The sequence below is a fragment of the Microcaecilia unicolor genome, chromosome 1 (genome assembly GCF_901765095.1).
Source record: "Microcaecilia unicolor chromosome 1, aMicUni1.1, whole genome shotgun sequence".
NCBI classification, from domain to species: Eukaryota; Metazoa; Chordata; class Amphibia; order Gymnophiona; family Siphonopidae; genus Microcaecilia; species Microcaecilia unicolor.
This window is the reverse complement of record NC_044031.1, coordinates 620,556,801-620,573,217: the sequence shown is the minus strand read 5'-3', so window position 1 is coordinate 620,573,217 and position 16,417 is coordinate 620,556,801. Positions and strand designations below refer to the sequence as shown.

At 44.9% G+C, this 16,417-nt stretch overlaps 1 protein-coding gene across 5 annotated transcripts in view; it reads right to left on the bottom strand.

Annotated features, from left to right (window-relative positions):
- The window catches only part of GPT (glutamic--pyruvic transaminase), a 137,879-nt gene that overhangs the window by 35,743 nt on the left and 85,719 nt on the right, over nucleotides 1-16,417 (bottom strand). For all 5 annotated transcript variants that reach the window (XM_030220321.1, XM_030220313.1, XM_030220304.1 and 2 more), the window contains 2 exons: nucleotides 12,677-12,920; nucleotides 5,917-5,996 (listed from right to left, as the gene is read on the bottom strand). In XM_030220321.1, the coding sequence (XP_030076181.1) occupies nucleotides 5,917-5,996; nucleotides 12,677-12,920 (324 nt within the window). The remainder of the gene's footprint in view (nucleotides 1-5,916; nucleotides 5,997-12,676; nucleotides 12,921-16,417) is intronic.

Below are 16,417 nucleotides of genomic sequence, written 5' to 3'. Positions count from 1 at the left end.
ATGGCAGATGGGGGGATTGGAATGGAAGCAGGAATTGGAGGGGAGGGGAGAACTTCTTTATTTTCTGCCCTGGGCCTCAACATAGCTAACACCAGCCCTGACCCTAATGTTAGCTGGTGGGGATCCCCCAAGCCCAGCCAGCTGAGGACTTCCTCTTAAGGAAACCAGAACTCCCTTCTACTAAGCTCGGCAGACAAGGCAGCATCCTTGAGCCACCGACAACTAAGCATGTGTGGGGTGCCGGCATCGGTGACTCAAGGAGTTGCTGTTGCCTGCCAAACTTGGTAAAAGGGAGTTCTGCTATCTTTGGAGGATGTCTTCAGCTGACAGAACTTGGGGATCCTCATCAGCTAAAATATTTATATTTTGAGTTGGGAGGTACTGGGGGAAGGGAGGGGCAGAGAGAAAATGTTGTGCCCACCCAAAATTGGCTGTCTGGCTACATCACTGCCTCTGCTGTCTGCACCTTGGGTCCCCTCTGCCTGCGCTTCCTCCTCTCTCCTGTCTCCTTCTGCTAGCAACCTTCCCCCACACAGCCCCTGCTCTCCTTGAGTTCCTCTCACCTTCACATCTTGTGTCTACTCCTCTCCCACAGCTCCACTATCAGTCCCTGTTCCCATCACCCACCCTCTCTTCCCCTCTTGCTGCTGTGTTTTGTGCTTTTGTAACCTCTTTAGAGTTTGTTCCTTGCATCAGACATATATTCCATTGCAGTAATCTGCATGGGTGAGGACCATGGATTGGACTAGAGTGCAGAATGCTTCTGTTGGGAAATAAGTCTTACTCATTTCAGTTTCCTGGAATCTAACAACATTCCAAGCTCCTGCACCTCAGAAAGAGAAGAAAGTGATGCCGTGGTGGGGCAGAGTCAAGATGGCAGCGTCTGACCTACCATTTCTGTGTTCTGCTAAGCTTGTTACCTTATGGGAAAGCACAGAAGAAGAGTAAGAGTCTATCCCTCGGACACCCCTACTGCCCCTGCTCTGGGACCTATCAACTTTTGTAGAGCACACAAACTTCTGCTGAGATGTCTGGTGTGTTGCCAATTGGAGCTGCTGCAGGGACAAGTGGACCATAGCATACCCCGGTGTCTGAAGTCATCTTGAGCCCAGATGTAAGGACTCACCGATGCAGTCAGGCTCCTTCTTACCAGCAGGCATGAGTGCTATGCAACTGCCTACCAAAGAGGCCGACATGTTGCAGGCCCGAGGAGTCAAGATCTGAGTGAATCCACTGAATGATGGGGATTTCGATCAGTGCTGGATTGAGAAGGAGCTCTAAGTGTGGTTCTGAATAGTGAGGAAAATGCAGTTGTAGAGATAGCATCCACTTCTGTTATTGATCCTGGATAAGGCCAGTTTGTACCTGTTTGTCTCATTTTCAGCCAAAATGACCTGCTCGTTTCACCTTAGAGTCGATTTAGAGAGTGATATTAGAGTTGAGGAGGGTATATGTCCCCAAATTAATTTGCTCTCTGAGAAAGTTCGGGATCTGGACAGGAAAATACAATCTATTGAATCTGATATTACTGTTGTGAAAAAAATCCTTGGAGAACTGTAATTTAAAACTAACAGCATTGTTCAATACCGATGTGGTTTTAATTAGGACTAATGCTCCTGAATTCTAAAGTAGAGGCACTGGAGAGTGAAATAAGTGCTATCAATCATCAAATACTGAACTTTCCTACAGTACCTTTCAGGTTCTCTCTCAATATTTGACTGAAATTTTGAAAGTGACTCTTGAGACGCTGCTTCCATGGTGCAGATTGACTATTTCCTGATGGCAAAGAGGCATCTGTTCTGGTGAATAAAACTCTTGAAACTAATTGAAGTTTTTCTGATATTGGAGACATTCGACTCTGACCCAACGACACTGACAATATCAACTGTTTCTTTTGCTTTAAAATCAGACCAAAACTGGTTACTTCAGGCATAAGGATGAACTTGTCCTAAATCCTAAAATTAGGATATTTCCTGAAGTGACTAAAGACACGCAAGGAGTGCAGGAGAGAATTTCTGCCATTGTGACCTGGCATCCTCCAGTTGGGTGCTATTTTCTTTCTTAAATTTCCATGTAAATGTATAGTTAAATTTAGTGCCACTAAATATATCTCGTTTCTGTCTGTACAATTATCTTCATTCTTAGTTGCACAGCTCCTGTAGTATCTTTAGGAGTCACTGAAAATTCTCAGGATCTTATAGATAGAGTGACTTAAGCCTCGGTAACCTGCCTGCTATCTCTTTTCCTATATACAGTAGAAGTCCGGAAATCCAGATGCCAGAAATCCAGAACACTTAGGAATCCAGACTCGAGAATCCGGACTCCCCCTCCCTCCCTCCTTCCCTCCCCTGCACAGGACAGCTTCTCTCCCTGACCTGTGCACTTTCACTCCGCTCTCAGTTACTCTCCCAGGCCTCCAAGACCCCCCTGTGCTATGCCTCCCCCTTCCTTCCTTCTGTCCCCGCACGATCTGATGTCTTTCCCCCACTCACTTGCTCCCTATCTAACCTGAAGTCTTCGCAGTCCAGCAGCAGCGGCAGCCTTACTTCAATGACTGCCTCGATCATGCACCGGACCTTTCCCCTCTGACCCATACTGCCCCTTCTGATGAAACTTCCTGTCTTCAGAAGGAGCAGTACAGGTCAGAGGGAAAAGGCCCAGTGCATGCTGGATGCAGCCAGTAAGTAAGTCTGCCGCTGGACTGTGAAGACTTCAGGTTAGAGAGGGAGGAAGCGGGAAGGGCCGGGAGTGAGGGGAAAGAAGCCGAAAAAACCTGCCTAAGAATTCTGAAAATCCCAAAATCTGGATTGACCCAATTCCCAGTCCGGATTTTTGGACTTATACTGTAGTTAAGGGAATTCTAGTTAATAATCATACATGTCAAACCCTGACTTGGGGAAACCAAAGACAAGGCCTCCACTCAGTGCCGTAGCGAGGGCTAATGGCACCTGGGGCGGGTCGCCGCTGCGCACCCCCCCCCCCCCTCTGCGGCACACCCCCCCCCCCCGGACCGCATTCTTACCTGCGGGAGGGCCGATCCGCCCCGAGTGCACGTCACTCGGAGCTGCGTCAGCCCCGCTGGTTCCCTGCTCTCTCTGCCCCGGAACAGGAAGTAATCTGTTCTGGGGCAGAGAGAGCAGGGAACCAGCGGGGCCGGCACCCCCTGAGCACGTGCACCCGGGGCGGACCGCCCTCCCGCCCCCCCCCCTTCCTACGCCACTGCCTCCACTGAGACTCAAACAGCACTTCATGTTCACTCTAACAGGAAGAGAATTCAGAACTGAAGCAGCTTTATTAGGCAAACAGTCAGCCATGAACCTCACAGACCTACTGTCAAGAAATCCTTTAATATATTAAAGAGCTCTTAAGGAAGTAATAGGGATGTCTTCAACTGAAAACAATAAGACATTTGTTATAGAGTAGAGCAGTAGCCTAATGGTAAGTGCAGTAGGCTGAGAACCTGGCGAACTGGGTTCAATTCCCACTGCACCTCCTTGTGACTCTGGGCAAGTCATTTAGCCCTTCATTACCCCATGTACAAAATAAATACCTGTCTATAATATGTAAACCGCTTTGATTCTAACCACAGAAAATCAGTATATCAAATCCCTTTCCCTTTAGTGTGGTTAACAATAGTCCTATAGATCCAAAAAGCATTTTTAAATGTTTCCTTAGCCCTTGGCTTTGCAGTTTCCTTCCACTTCTCTTTCTTCCTTAATTTTGGTATTGCACCATTTAACTTCCTGGGTAAACCAAGGAATTCTTGAATTTCTTGCTTAAGGTTTGATAGTTTTACAAGTGCATCAGCGTTTGGTTCCAGTGCTGCACCATATCAGCTAAGAACCTTTTATTTGCAATGATAACCGATATGCTGGAATTACCAAGGACACAAGACTCTTCCTCAGAGTATGGTGCATCCCCGGGAAAGGGACAGCATTCTTGTAGATAGAAATGTGGACCATTCCCGGTTAGAATCCTAAAGATGATCTTAGGAACCTGGACACCATCAGCTTCTTTCTCCTCCCAAAAGAAGATACAGCAGGGTTCCAGCAGATTTCCCTAAAGCAGTTTTTTAGTATAGACCAGGGGTGGGCAACCTCGGTCATCGAGGGCTGCAACCCAGTCAGGTTTTCAGGATTTACCCAATGAATATGCAAGAGATCTATCTGCATACAATGGAGGCAGTGCATGCAAATAGATCTCATGCATATTCATTGGGGAAATCCTGAAAACCTGACTGGGCTGCGGCTTTTGAGGACTGATGTTGCCCACCCCTGGTTTAGATCAGTGGTTCCCAAACCTGTCCTGGGAGGTCCCACAGCTAGTCAGTTTTTCTGCAATGAATATTAATTAAATAGATTTCAATGCACAGCCTCCATTACATGCAAATCTCTCTCATGTATATTCATTATGGATGTCCTGAAAAGGTGAGGACAAGTTTAAAGAACCACTGGTCTACATGACATGAACAAACCATTCAATTACAAATATTAAGACTTTGCCCACAGAACTTGCACTCACAACTCTCCGGGGAAAGAAAAGCCAAGCCAGAGCAACACAGGAGATGGTCCCGCAAAGAGATGCTGCTTCACTGCAGAGCTTACATTACTAGTGGAATGAGAGGTGAGCAAGGATGGGAAATTACCGGAGGACATCTAGGACCCTTTTCCAAGGAACACTAAGGAGTAAACATTGGGTGGGGAAAATACTGAAGGACGTCTAGGACCCTTTTCCAAGGAACACTGAGGAGTAAACATAGGATGGAGAAAATAGTGGAGGATGTTTTCCCAAGGAAAGCTGAGGAGTAAACGTTGGAAGGAAAAAATATCAGAGGACATCTAGGACCCTTTTCCAAGGAACGTTGAAGAGTAAACATAGGATGGGGAAAATACTGGAGGGTGTCTAGGACGCTTTCCTGAGGAACGTTGAGGAGTAAACATGGGATGGGGAAAATAGTGGAAGGCATCTAGGATGCTTTCCCGAGGAATATTGGAGTAAAACAGATGAGCTTCCTTCATCTCAAAAAAATAAAAATGGAGAAATGGACAGTCGGGCCCTCTTCAGAGAACAGAGTCAGAAAGGCATAATAATTATAATAATTCAAGGACGATTAAGGAGGGAGAGAAGCTCAGAGGAACGATGTAAAAATACATCTTTACTGAAAGGCTAGTAGATGCCTACAATAAGCTTCTAGCAGAGATAGGTGGAAACCAGTATGCTGACAGAATTAAGACATGGAGGGGACAGGTACAGAGGGTAGTATTAAGGGAGGGATTAGTACACGAGGGGTTGACCTGGGGGTTGTTTTAGAAATCTGTATGGTAAAATACATGAGAGGCCCAAAGGAGGGAACCAGGGGTGTAGCCAGATAACAGATTTTGGATGGGCCACCACCACCAAAAGATATCTCAGCTGGCAGGAAAATGCTTTTTCCACCTTGGCAATCTGCAGCAGGCATGAGCTGAAAACTGAACATGCGCAGGTGCCAGTATCATGGAGAGTAGCGTTTTCATTACCATCAGGGGAAGTCTTCAGCTGGTAGAGCTTGGGATCTCCACCAGCTACCGCTAAACATGTGCTACTGTTGGGTGGGCCTGAGCCCTAAGTGGATGGGTCCTGGCCCACCCAGGCCCACCTGTGGCTACGCCACTGGAGAGAACATCCAGTCTGTCAAGCAGAGCAGTGCTTCCGCTACATCAAGCTCCCCAAACGGAGTGGGCTAAACATTCCTTATCTGCTGAAAACTACTGAGTCATGCACAGCCATAGGCAGCAGGAGGACTGAGTGTATGGTTTCCTCTGACAAGAAGCTCTCCTCAGCTTCCCTGAGCCTTTTCCAGCAGTGTAAATGAAAGGGGAATGAGCAAACAGGTAAAATATCGGAGGGTGAGAAGGAGAACAGAGGGGTGCATAATACCTCGTCAGCCATCAGGAACAGGTTCTCCTCAGCAGCAAATCGGATGACATCTTCAATACACTTCCTGCTCTGGACCTGCCCTGGAAGCCAAGAAAGCAGATAAGACCAAAGTCTGACAGAAAGCAACAGAATTGCATTTCTATTCACCTTTCCAGCAAGCTGGGCCCTACTCTGGGTCAGCCACCTCCGGAGTGGAAAGCATGGCAGCACATTTCTGTAACCTGTCCAGCAGGACAGATGTCAGAAGAAGTGAGATGGAACAGTCTTGTTAATATTTTGTAAGCTTCTTGGGACATTTCAAGAATAGGCTGTTTATTAGTTAACTTTAATTAATAATTCTTATAATTATTGTGCAAAATAAGTCAGAGGAAAAATTTGGAATGAAGTCCTCAGCAGATTACATCTCCTCTGCGTGGATGGCATACACTGTAAGGCTAATAGGAACAGGATTCCTATCTCTGTTCTCTCTAAACTGAGCAGGAGTCCTCCATATACAGTCCTTACAGGGTGCTGTTTCATTAGCACATTTTCAACAGTGAGCGACAGGTAAGTTCTGGAATTCATTGCCAGAGAATGTGGTAAAGGCGGTTAGCTTAGCAGGGTTTAAAAAGGGTCTGGACGGCTTCCTAAAGGAAAAGTTCATAGACCATTATTAAATTGACTTGGGAAAATCCACTGCTTATTTCTGGGATAAGCAGCATAAAATGTATTGAGCTTTTCTGGGATCTTGCCAGGTATTAGTGACCTGGATTGGCCACTGTTGGAAACAGGATGCTGGGCTTGATGGACCTTTGGCCTGTCCCAGTCTGGCAATACTTATGTACTTATGCCTGTCCCTAGTGATTGAAAACATAATATTGAAGCACCACCACCACCTACTGGTAGCAATGTAGTGGGAGGCCCCACTCAGCTTAGAGGGAACAGTGATGCCTAAACATTTTTTTTTAATGCACCTTTTTATGCCTATTGTAGAAAGGCAAAACAGACACCTTTCTGCCTTATCAAAGAAGCTCCCAAAATAACTTCCAGTACTGTGCGGAATCTCTTGTGCAAAGTGATACCTGCACTGTGCGTATGCAAACATTATAAAATGTACATGTACCTCGCATTCTGCCCCAGCTCCACCCATCTGTACTTTGTGCCACAGTTTGTAAATTCCTTTGGGCATCTGTAGTTGTTCGTGTATATGGGTGTTATGTGCTGTGAGTGAGGTTGCTGTGCAGCTCAGGGGGGGCGGGGGAAACATCTTCCCCCATCGCTCTGTAGTAATTTCTTTTTTACAAAGTTTAAAGTAAGAGTGATGATGGTCAACTAGGGTCTCGATAACAGTCCAGTTGCTCCTCTTTTTATACTGTCTGACCTTCCCACCCCTGTACCTTTTCCCTCTCTTGTGTGACTAGTGTGCTTTCTTAATGATATTTTAGTTCCTTTTTCTTTTTCATTGATTGTCTTTACTGTTTTTATTTAGTCTGTACACCGCTCTGCTCTGCTCTGCTCGTCAGATCAATATAGAAAGTTTTATTAAATTATATAGGCTGAATACTGTTGTGTTTGGTTGCCTATATGGTTAGCATGGTGGAGACTTGACATCCAGCATTTAAGAGTGGACGACTGGGGCCTTTACAGAGTGGCAGGCACAGCTTTGGCCACCTTGTTGGGCAAACTGGATGGACTGTGCAGGTCTTTATCTGTCGTCATTTTCTGAGTTTATTCGCTTGGACGGTGTTTTAGTGGTCATTCTCCTTGCCTTATATGTGGGAAATGCTCTATAAAAATGATCCCTGTTGTGGATACATTAAGGCTGGAAACATTTGTCCGTGATAAAACAGAACACATTGCCCCTGCATTTTCTGCATTGTAACAGAGAAATACAATAGCAGATGGCCCAGTTTCTACTTGCTTTAGCTGCCTTTACTCTATATCGCTCCTTGTCCAAAGTCAGGCTGGTTTTTCTCCTTAATGATCCACTGAGGTACATAAGCAGCAATTTCCAATCTTTAAAACAGAATCCTAATCCTCTTACCTAAACTTCTAGTCCTGCTCTTAGCACTGTCCATCTATCTCTGTCCCAGCCAGTCCTAAATTCTCTCACATTACTGGTTTTCCACCATCTCTGCTGGGAAGTTATTCCAAAAAGATATAAACTCTCTGTATCCAAAAACTAGGACCTTCTTATTGAATTCCCATAGGCAAGAACCATCTCTAGAAGTTATAAAAAGGTTTTGTGAAATAAAACCTCTCAGTGAGTTGCCTACACTCCCCACGGAGTACCTTGTAACTTAGTAATGACCAGCCTCCACGGGACACAGTTTCCTTATACCAGTGACAGTTCCACACATCCTTGAGTTTTTATATTGTGGAAACACTTTAATATATTATTTTTAAATTAGTAAAAAAGGCCCGTTTCCGACACAAATGAAATGGGCGCTAGCAAGGTTTTCCTCGGAGTGTGTATGTTTGAGAGAGTGTGTGTGAGAGTGATTGTGTGTGAGAGTGATTGTGTGTGAGAGAGAGAGAGAGTGTGTGTGTGTGACAGAGAGAGAGTGAGACTGGGTGTGAGGTGTCTGTGAGAGAGAGAGAGTGTGTGTGTGAGAATAAGAGTGTGTGCCAGGGGTCCCCCCTCCCTCCAAGTTCCAGGGTCATCCCCCTCCCTCCCTCCCTCCGAGTTCCAGGGTCATCCCCTCCCTCCCTCCGAGTTGCAGGGTCATCCCCTTGCTCCCTCCGAGATCCAGGGTCGTCCCCTCCCTCCCTCCGAGTTTCAAGGTCATCCCCTCCCTCCGAGTTTCAGGGTCCCCCCTCCCTCCCACCCAGTTCCAGAGTCCCCCCTCCCTCCAAGTTCCAGGGTCCCCTCCTCCCTCCCAGTTCCACGGTCGTCATCCCTCCCTTCCTCCCTCCCTCCCTTCCAGTTCCAGGCCCCCTCCCTACGAATTTTAAAAGTCATCTTGACTTACTTCGCCGGGGTTACGGCGGCTGGTAGCAGCAGTAAAAGGCGTGCAGGCTCTGCCCTTCTCTCTCTCTGAGCTCTGGTCCCGCCCTCATTTCATGTTTCCGCAAGGGCGGGACCAGAGCTCAGAGAGCGAGAAGGGCAGAGCCTGCACGCCTTTTACCGCTGCTGGTGGCCGCCGTAACCCTGACTTGGTAAGTCAAGATGACTTTTAAAATTTGGAGGGAGGGGGCGTGGAACTGGAAGGGATGGAGGGAGAAAGGGAGGGACAATGACACCTTCATACATGTGACGTCGCTTTCCTTTGCCTGGCAACTCTGCAGCGTTCCCTTCCCTCTCACTGTTCCGCCCTCGACGTCATCACATTTGATGCGAGGGCGGGACAGAGAGAGATGGTGACAGACTTATGAACTCTGCGAACCCTTCACTCCAGTGTGCCACGGTCAGCTTCAGAACGTTGGAGGTGCAAATTATTATAGTAGATATTTTTCAAAAAATCTCCAGATTCTGGCCCAAAACCATTTAAAACTGAATGTCCAAATGTGCTATAATCAACAATAGTGCCCCTTCACATATCGGTTTAAACCTTAATGAACTAATAACTTAATCTCAATTATCTTCTTGAAGCAAAAACAAATCCAGTAGACTCTCTTAAATTCTGGGCCGACAAGGTGCCCCATTTCGAATGTTCCTCAGGAGCTGTTACTTTCAATTATTTGATCTACTCACACTTCATAGCTAATCCTTAACCACCATTGAATATGAGGCTTAAAACTGCACTTCCAGGAAGTCCCTTATATCTCTTCTTCTAACAGAACAAAAATACCATCATTCCCGAGCCCAACTCAGGCTGCTAAAAATTACATCATCAACCAGTGTCGATTCCTTACTGGCACTGAGCCAGTAAATTAAATGGGAGTCTGTTTAAACAACCATAGAACCTGCACAAGCAAGTCATCAGTTTCATCCCTATCTATAAGATAGAATTCCACTCCACCATATCATTCATTCCCCATGTAGACAGAGACTTAAATTGAAAAATCCAATACTGTTCCCTTTCTGCCAGTTTCAAATTTCTATTGCCCTCCCCCCCACCCCCCTTAGTGGTAACTCTTGAACTTGTTCTAAAATGAACAAATGTATCTGAGAAAAGCTATGATTTTTCTCAAAAAAAGTGTTGCACCACGGGAGCAGACATAGCATGTGTAGTGAGACGACTACGATGTTCAACCAATCTTGTCTTTGTTTTCTGAATAATATGTCCAACATAAAATTTTTTGCAAGGCCAAAAATATAAGAAGAATCGCACGAGGTGTGAGATCATAATCTGTACTTAGCTGTAAATGAATGAATCCATTCCGTCTAATCAATGTCATATCGCAAAACTGCATTTACCACAAGGACTATGTGTGATTATTTCTCTCCCCCTGAGAAAAAGATTTTATAATTGAAGAAAGTCTACTGGATTTTTTTTTGCTTCAAGAAGATAAATGGGATTAAGTTAAAAAAATCTCAAGGATATGTGGAATTGTTACTGGTATAAGCAAACTGTGCCCTGAGGAGGCTGTCATTGCTAAATTGTCAGATTTGATTTGATATACCACTTTTTACTAGATATTTAAAGTGGTTTACAACAAAAAAATAGCATCTAATTAAAAAAAATATATTGAAAATGAAAATAAAAATAACACCCATTAAATTCAACTTTAAAAAATACAATGTCAAAACTTAACACAAGTCCTCAAATTATATAGCTTAGGAGTTGCTGAAAGCCTTTTCGAAAATCCGAGTTTTCAAAAGTTTTTGAAATCCAAACTAACTAGACAACTTGTTGGCCATGGTAGGCATAGTTTTCCCTGCCGTTTCATTACACCGAGTGCCCACTGTCAGCTCATCTAAGGTGATCAACCCTTCATCTCTCTCCTGTTTAATAGTTTCTTCTTGTTGTCCTTCTAATTGATATGGGGTTAATCATTTTTTGCATACCAAATGCAGATTTCTCACTTTATGGTTCAAGCTCATTTTCCAAATTGTTCATCCTTCTTCCAGAGTTTTCAGGTCTCCTTTCACTTTTTCACCCCTTCCTGTGTTTTCTCTTCTGTTACAGATTTGTACCTCATTCCTCAGCAATGTCACTAATAAAGATATTGAACAGAACTCATCCCTGTACTGAGCCCTGGGGATCCCCATTACTCATTTTACCTTCACCTGAGTGACTCCATTTATCACCTCTCCCGCTGTCCTGTCCTGCTTTCATACCACTTGGATAATTCACCAGTCTGTTCTGTAGAACAGTATCAAAGCCCTCACTGAAGTCCAGATATGCAACGTCTATGGCACCTCTAGATCTTTCACTTCTATCACCTCATTAAAGAACCCAATCAGGTTTGTCTGGCAGGCTCTTCCAGGATCCTGTACTCTAATTTCATGGTGCTCTGCTCTCTTTTTCCATAGTTTAGTCCACCATCATAGACAAATGGATTTTTGTAATTGCCTGCTTCCTCCCAGTTCTCCTGGTAGAGGAGCATAATCTGTGGGATTCCCAGCGCTGATGAACCACAGCACCATGGGACTGCAGTGCAGATTGGGATGGTAGAGAAAAGCTATCTTTAGGATTTCCTGAGTTGATGCACGGCATCTTGGGACTGCAGTGCAACCTAGAATTGTAGAGGACAGTTATCTGTGGGATTTTCTGGGCTGTTTGTGCACAGCCTCTTGGGATAGCAATGCACCCTGGGATGGTGATCTATTTATGCCTCCAACGTCACATTTATAGGCATACAATTGTGGAATGCTCTACCCAAATCAGTCAAATGTACCCAGATCTACTTAAAATTCAGAAAATGATTGAAGACTGTAAGACAAGGTAAGTATACACAAAAAGTGTATGTTACTATGTACTGTTCAAAAAGGCTTATTCTCCAGGCTCAACATAAGTCAAATTAACTTCTAGTCTATCAAAGATTCAAGGACACTAATTATCTTTATTATCTTTTACATATTGTTGTTTTAAATGTTGTTTACTATCTTACTTCTAAACTGCATAATTGTACTTCATGCACTGTAGCCTTTTCTACAGATATGTGCAGTGATGTGCTGGAGCAGGCTCTCACAGGCTCGCAAGAGCCGGTTGTTACGTTTTTAAGAATTTTGGGAGCCGGTTGTTAAAGTAGGGCCCTCCATGGCTACTTTAACAACTGGCTCCCAAAATGTGGGCTTTGGCCCCCTGCTGAATTATCTTTTACTTTGCTGGTGGGGATGCTGAGCCCTGCCAGCCAAGTAAATAGACTACTGCTGCTTCCCGCTCCTTGTTTCCAAGCTCTGGGCAGCAGGCTGGTACTTCTCGAGCATGTGAAAGAAGTTCCAGCATGCTGCTCAGAGCAAGACGTTGGGAGTGGTAGCAGTCCATTTATTGGCTGCCAGCAAAGGTATGCCTAGCGTGCCCACACGAAGGGAGGGAGGAGAGAGAGGCAAGTGTTGCCCCCCCCCCCCCCCCGGCCACCCCTGGCCCTTCCAACTGCAGAGCTGGCTACGTCCGGAGAAAGAGCCTGTTGTTAAAAATTTACCAGCACACCCCTGTATATGTGTAAGCCACATTGAGCCTGCAATTGGTGGGAAAATGTGGGATATAAATGTATTAAATAAATAAATAAATAAAAGTTATGTGGGGGATTTCTTGAGTTGTTGATGCACAGAACCTTGGGATTGTAATGCAGCCTAGAATGATAGGGGAGGACTAACATGGGATTTTCTGGGCCGTTGATACACAGCACCTTGGGATGGCAATACAGCCTTGGGATGGTAGGGGAGACTTACCTGTAGGATTTCCTGGGTTGATGATGCACAGCACCTTGGGATTACAGTGTTTTCTAGCCTCGTGCAATGACTGTCTCAGCTCTTTGATATTTAAGGCCCAGAAGTTTTCCTCATCCAGGTAATAATTGACTTGCACTGCATCCAGCTCAGCTATAGCTGCAGAGTAGAGGGGATACTGGGGGATTGGGATCATGATCCCAGTTCGGGACTTCCCTTGTCCAGCAATGAGCAATTTTATTATTGTCTAGAAAGAAAACAAGGAAGAGGGAAAAATCGTTAGCTTTATCAGGCACTGAGCCTTGCCTGACCAAAGGGAACTGGGAAAGAGAGGAGTTAAAAAAAATAAGGAGGGGAGGGAAAAAGGATCAGATGAGAAGTAGGAAAGGGAAGAAAAAAGGAGAGATGGAAAGAAACGAAAGAACTAGAGAAATGAGAGGAGAGATGAAGGAGTTAACAAGGTGGCATGAAGGGGGGCCGGGAGAGAAAACAATCAGAACAAAAGTGTGGGGGAGGGAGTAGAGTTCCATGGTGAATGCCATCACCGTTACCCAGGGGGGCAGACATAAAGGGCAGGATGACATCACTGGCCCGAGCATTGCAGAGCTTGTGTGCACAGTCATGACAGCTCTGGCTCATCTATCCACAGCCTGGCATTGCCAGAGGATGGACAAAGGCTCTCTTTGTGGCCTTGTTTCAGCCTCCACTGTGCTGCAGCCTATGCCCACAGCTCCATCCATTAATTACCATACACATGCCACACAGTGTGGCAGGAAGAAAGAACGTGAAAAGCTTCTGGGTACAAAGCCCCCCTCCCCCTCTCCCTCATATTATCATTTCTGTTTCTGGAATTGCTCTTCCTCTGTAAAGGTTTGCTTCTTGGGTTTTATTTGTATATTGTGCACAAACAGGTCTAAATCTATACAAGTGTCTGAATCACATGGACTCTGACAGTGACTGAAGCTAACACCACAAGAACCCCCCCCCCCCCCTCCAGAAATCCACAGTTAAGCTAGCATTATCCTAGGGCACTACAGGAGGGAAGGGAGAAGCAGCATAGGAAAGAGACATTTAATACCTCAAATATACAAATAAAACCCAAGAAGCAAACCTTTGCAGAGGAAGAGCAATTCCAGAAACAGAAATCATGATATGAGGCTCAAAAAGGGCCAACGCAGAAATAACATTAGAAAGTATTTCATTATGGAAAGAATGGTGGTCTGAATGTGACAACATGGGTTAAGTGTGGCTCCTTCATGGTTTAGGATGGCACCATGTGGGTTAGGTGTGCATCCTGTATGGGATATGACAGCATTATGTGGGTTAGGTGTGGCTTCTGTATGGTTTAGGATGTTACTTTGTGAGATAGGTCTGCTACCTGCGTAGGATAGGATGGTAGTACCTGTGTTAGGTATATCCTACATGGAATGGGATGGTGGGATATCAGTTAGATGTGGGCAATATGTGGGTTAGATGAGGTCTGCCTGGGTGGGATGGGATCATATATAAGAGTATGATGTCCATTTGATGAAACCTCTTGCTTCCAACCTTACTGTGTCTTCCCTCCTTAAAATGCCTCTACCTCCAACCCCCACTGCCCCCTTTCACTTTCTGCTCATACTATGGCTGAGTACTTCCATGACAAGGTTCACAAAGTTAATCTTGAGTTCCCCACCATGTCCCTCCATTTCCTCTTTCCCACTTCATTCTCACATCCTTCCCTCACCTCCTTCCACTCTTTTATCCTTTTCTAAAATCACAGAGAGGAAATGGCACACCATCTTGCCTCCTCCAAACTCACCACTTGTTCTCCAGACCCCATTCTCACCCATCTACTCAGCACTATCTTCCCTACTGTCATATCGTCAACCTTTCATTTTCCACTGCAACTGTTCCTGATGCCTTGAAACATGCTGTGATTATACTACTCCTCAAAAACCCATCAGTGGACCCTACCTGTCCTTCCAGCTATCGCCCCATCTCCCTCCTCGCTTTTGAATCCAAGTTATTTGAATGTGCCATTCACTGCTGCTGTCTTTCATTTATTAAAAATATTATATATACCACCTTACTTTTCTAAATCTAGGCAGTTCATAATGCTAAAAATTATTACATACATTAATAATACGTACATTAAGAAAAGAACACCATATATTGACAGGAAAGACCTAGTCATTCTCTCCAAGTGCTCACTCATACTCTCAAAGTTAATCCTTCTTAGAAACATAGAAACATGACGGCAGATAAGGGCAAAATGGCCCATCCAGTCTGCCCATCCTCAGTAACCACTAACTCCTCCTTTTCCTAAGGGATCCCACATGCCTTCCCACACTTTTTAAAATTCTGACACAATCTTTGTCTTCACTGCCTCCACTGGGAGGCCATTCCACGCGTACACCACACTTTCCATGAAATAGTATTTTCTTAGATTTCTCCTAAGCCTATTTCATCTTAACTTCATCCTATGCCCTCTCATTCCAGTGTTTTCCTTCATTTGAAAAAGGCTCTCCTCATGTACATTAATGCCACCAAAGTATTTAAATGTCTCTATCATATCCCCTCTCTTCCACCTCTTTTCCAGCATATACATGTTAAAATTCATAAGCCTATGCTTATTATGTTTTATGACGAAGACCGCTTACCAATTTTGTAGCCACCCTCTGGACCGACTCCATCCTGTTTGTATCTTTCTGTAGGTGCAGTCTCCAGAATTACACACAGTACTCTAAATGGAGCCTTACCAGAGACTTATACAATGGCAATATCACCTCTTTTTTCCTGCTGGTCATCCCTCTCCTTATGCACCTGAGCATCCTTCTGGCTTTGAATGTTGCTCTTTCTACCTGTTTGGCCACTTTGTTAATCAGACACAATTACTCCTAAGCCTCGTTCTTCTTCTGTACACAGAAGCACTTCATCCCCTACATTGTACTGTTCCCTTGGATTCTTGTAACCCAAGTGCATGACCCTGCATTTCTTAGCATTAAATCTTAGCTGCCAATTATTGGACCATCCTTCAAGCTTCGCTAGATCCTTCCTCATGCCAACCACACCTTCCGGGGTGTCCACCCTATTACAGAGTTTAGTATCATCCACAAAGAGACAAACCTTACCAAACAGCCCTTCTGCAATATCGCTCACAAAGTTGTTAAAGAGAGCTGGCCCGAGGCACACCACTGATCACATGGAGTGGCCTAGTGGTTAGGGTGCTGGACTTTGGTCCGGAGGAACTGAGTTCGATTCCCGGCACAGGCATCTCCTTGTGACTCTGGGCAAGTCACTTAACCCTCCATTGCCCCATGTAAGCCGCATTGAGCCTGCCATGAGTGGGAAAGCGTGGGGTACAAATGTAACAAAAATAAATAAATATACATCCTTTTCCTCAGAGCATGCTCCATTTACCACAACCCCCTGTCTCCTCCCACTTAACCAGTTTTTGACCTGTCAGTCGCTTTAGGTCCCATACCAAGGGCACTCAATTTATTTATCAGTCGCCTGTGTGGAACCATGTCGAAGACTTTGCTATAATCCAAGTACACCACATCTAGCGCCCCTTCCACATCCAACTGTTTGGTCACCCAGTCAAAAAAAATTAGATTTGTCTGATATGACCTGCCTCTTAAATTGCAGTTCTCTCAGTAAATCTTCTCAGCCCTCTACTCAACTAAGTTAAATGCTTGACAGAAAAAATTAGTTTTGACCAATGTTTTAAATCTTTTTAAACTAACCTCTGTTCTTTAATTC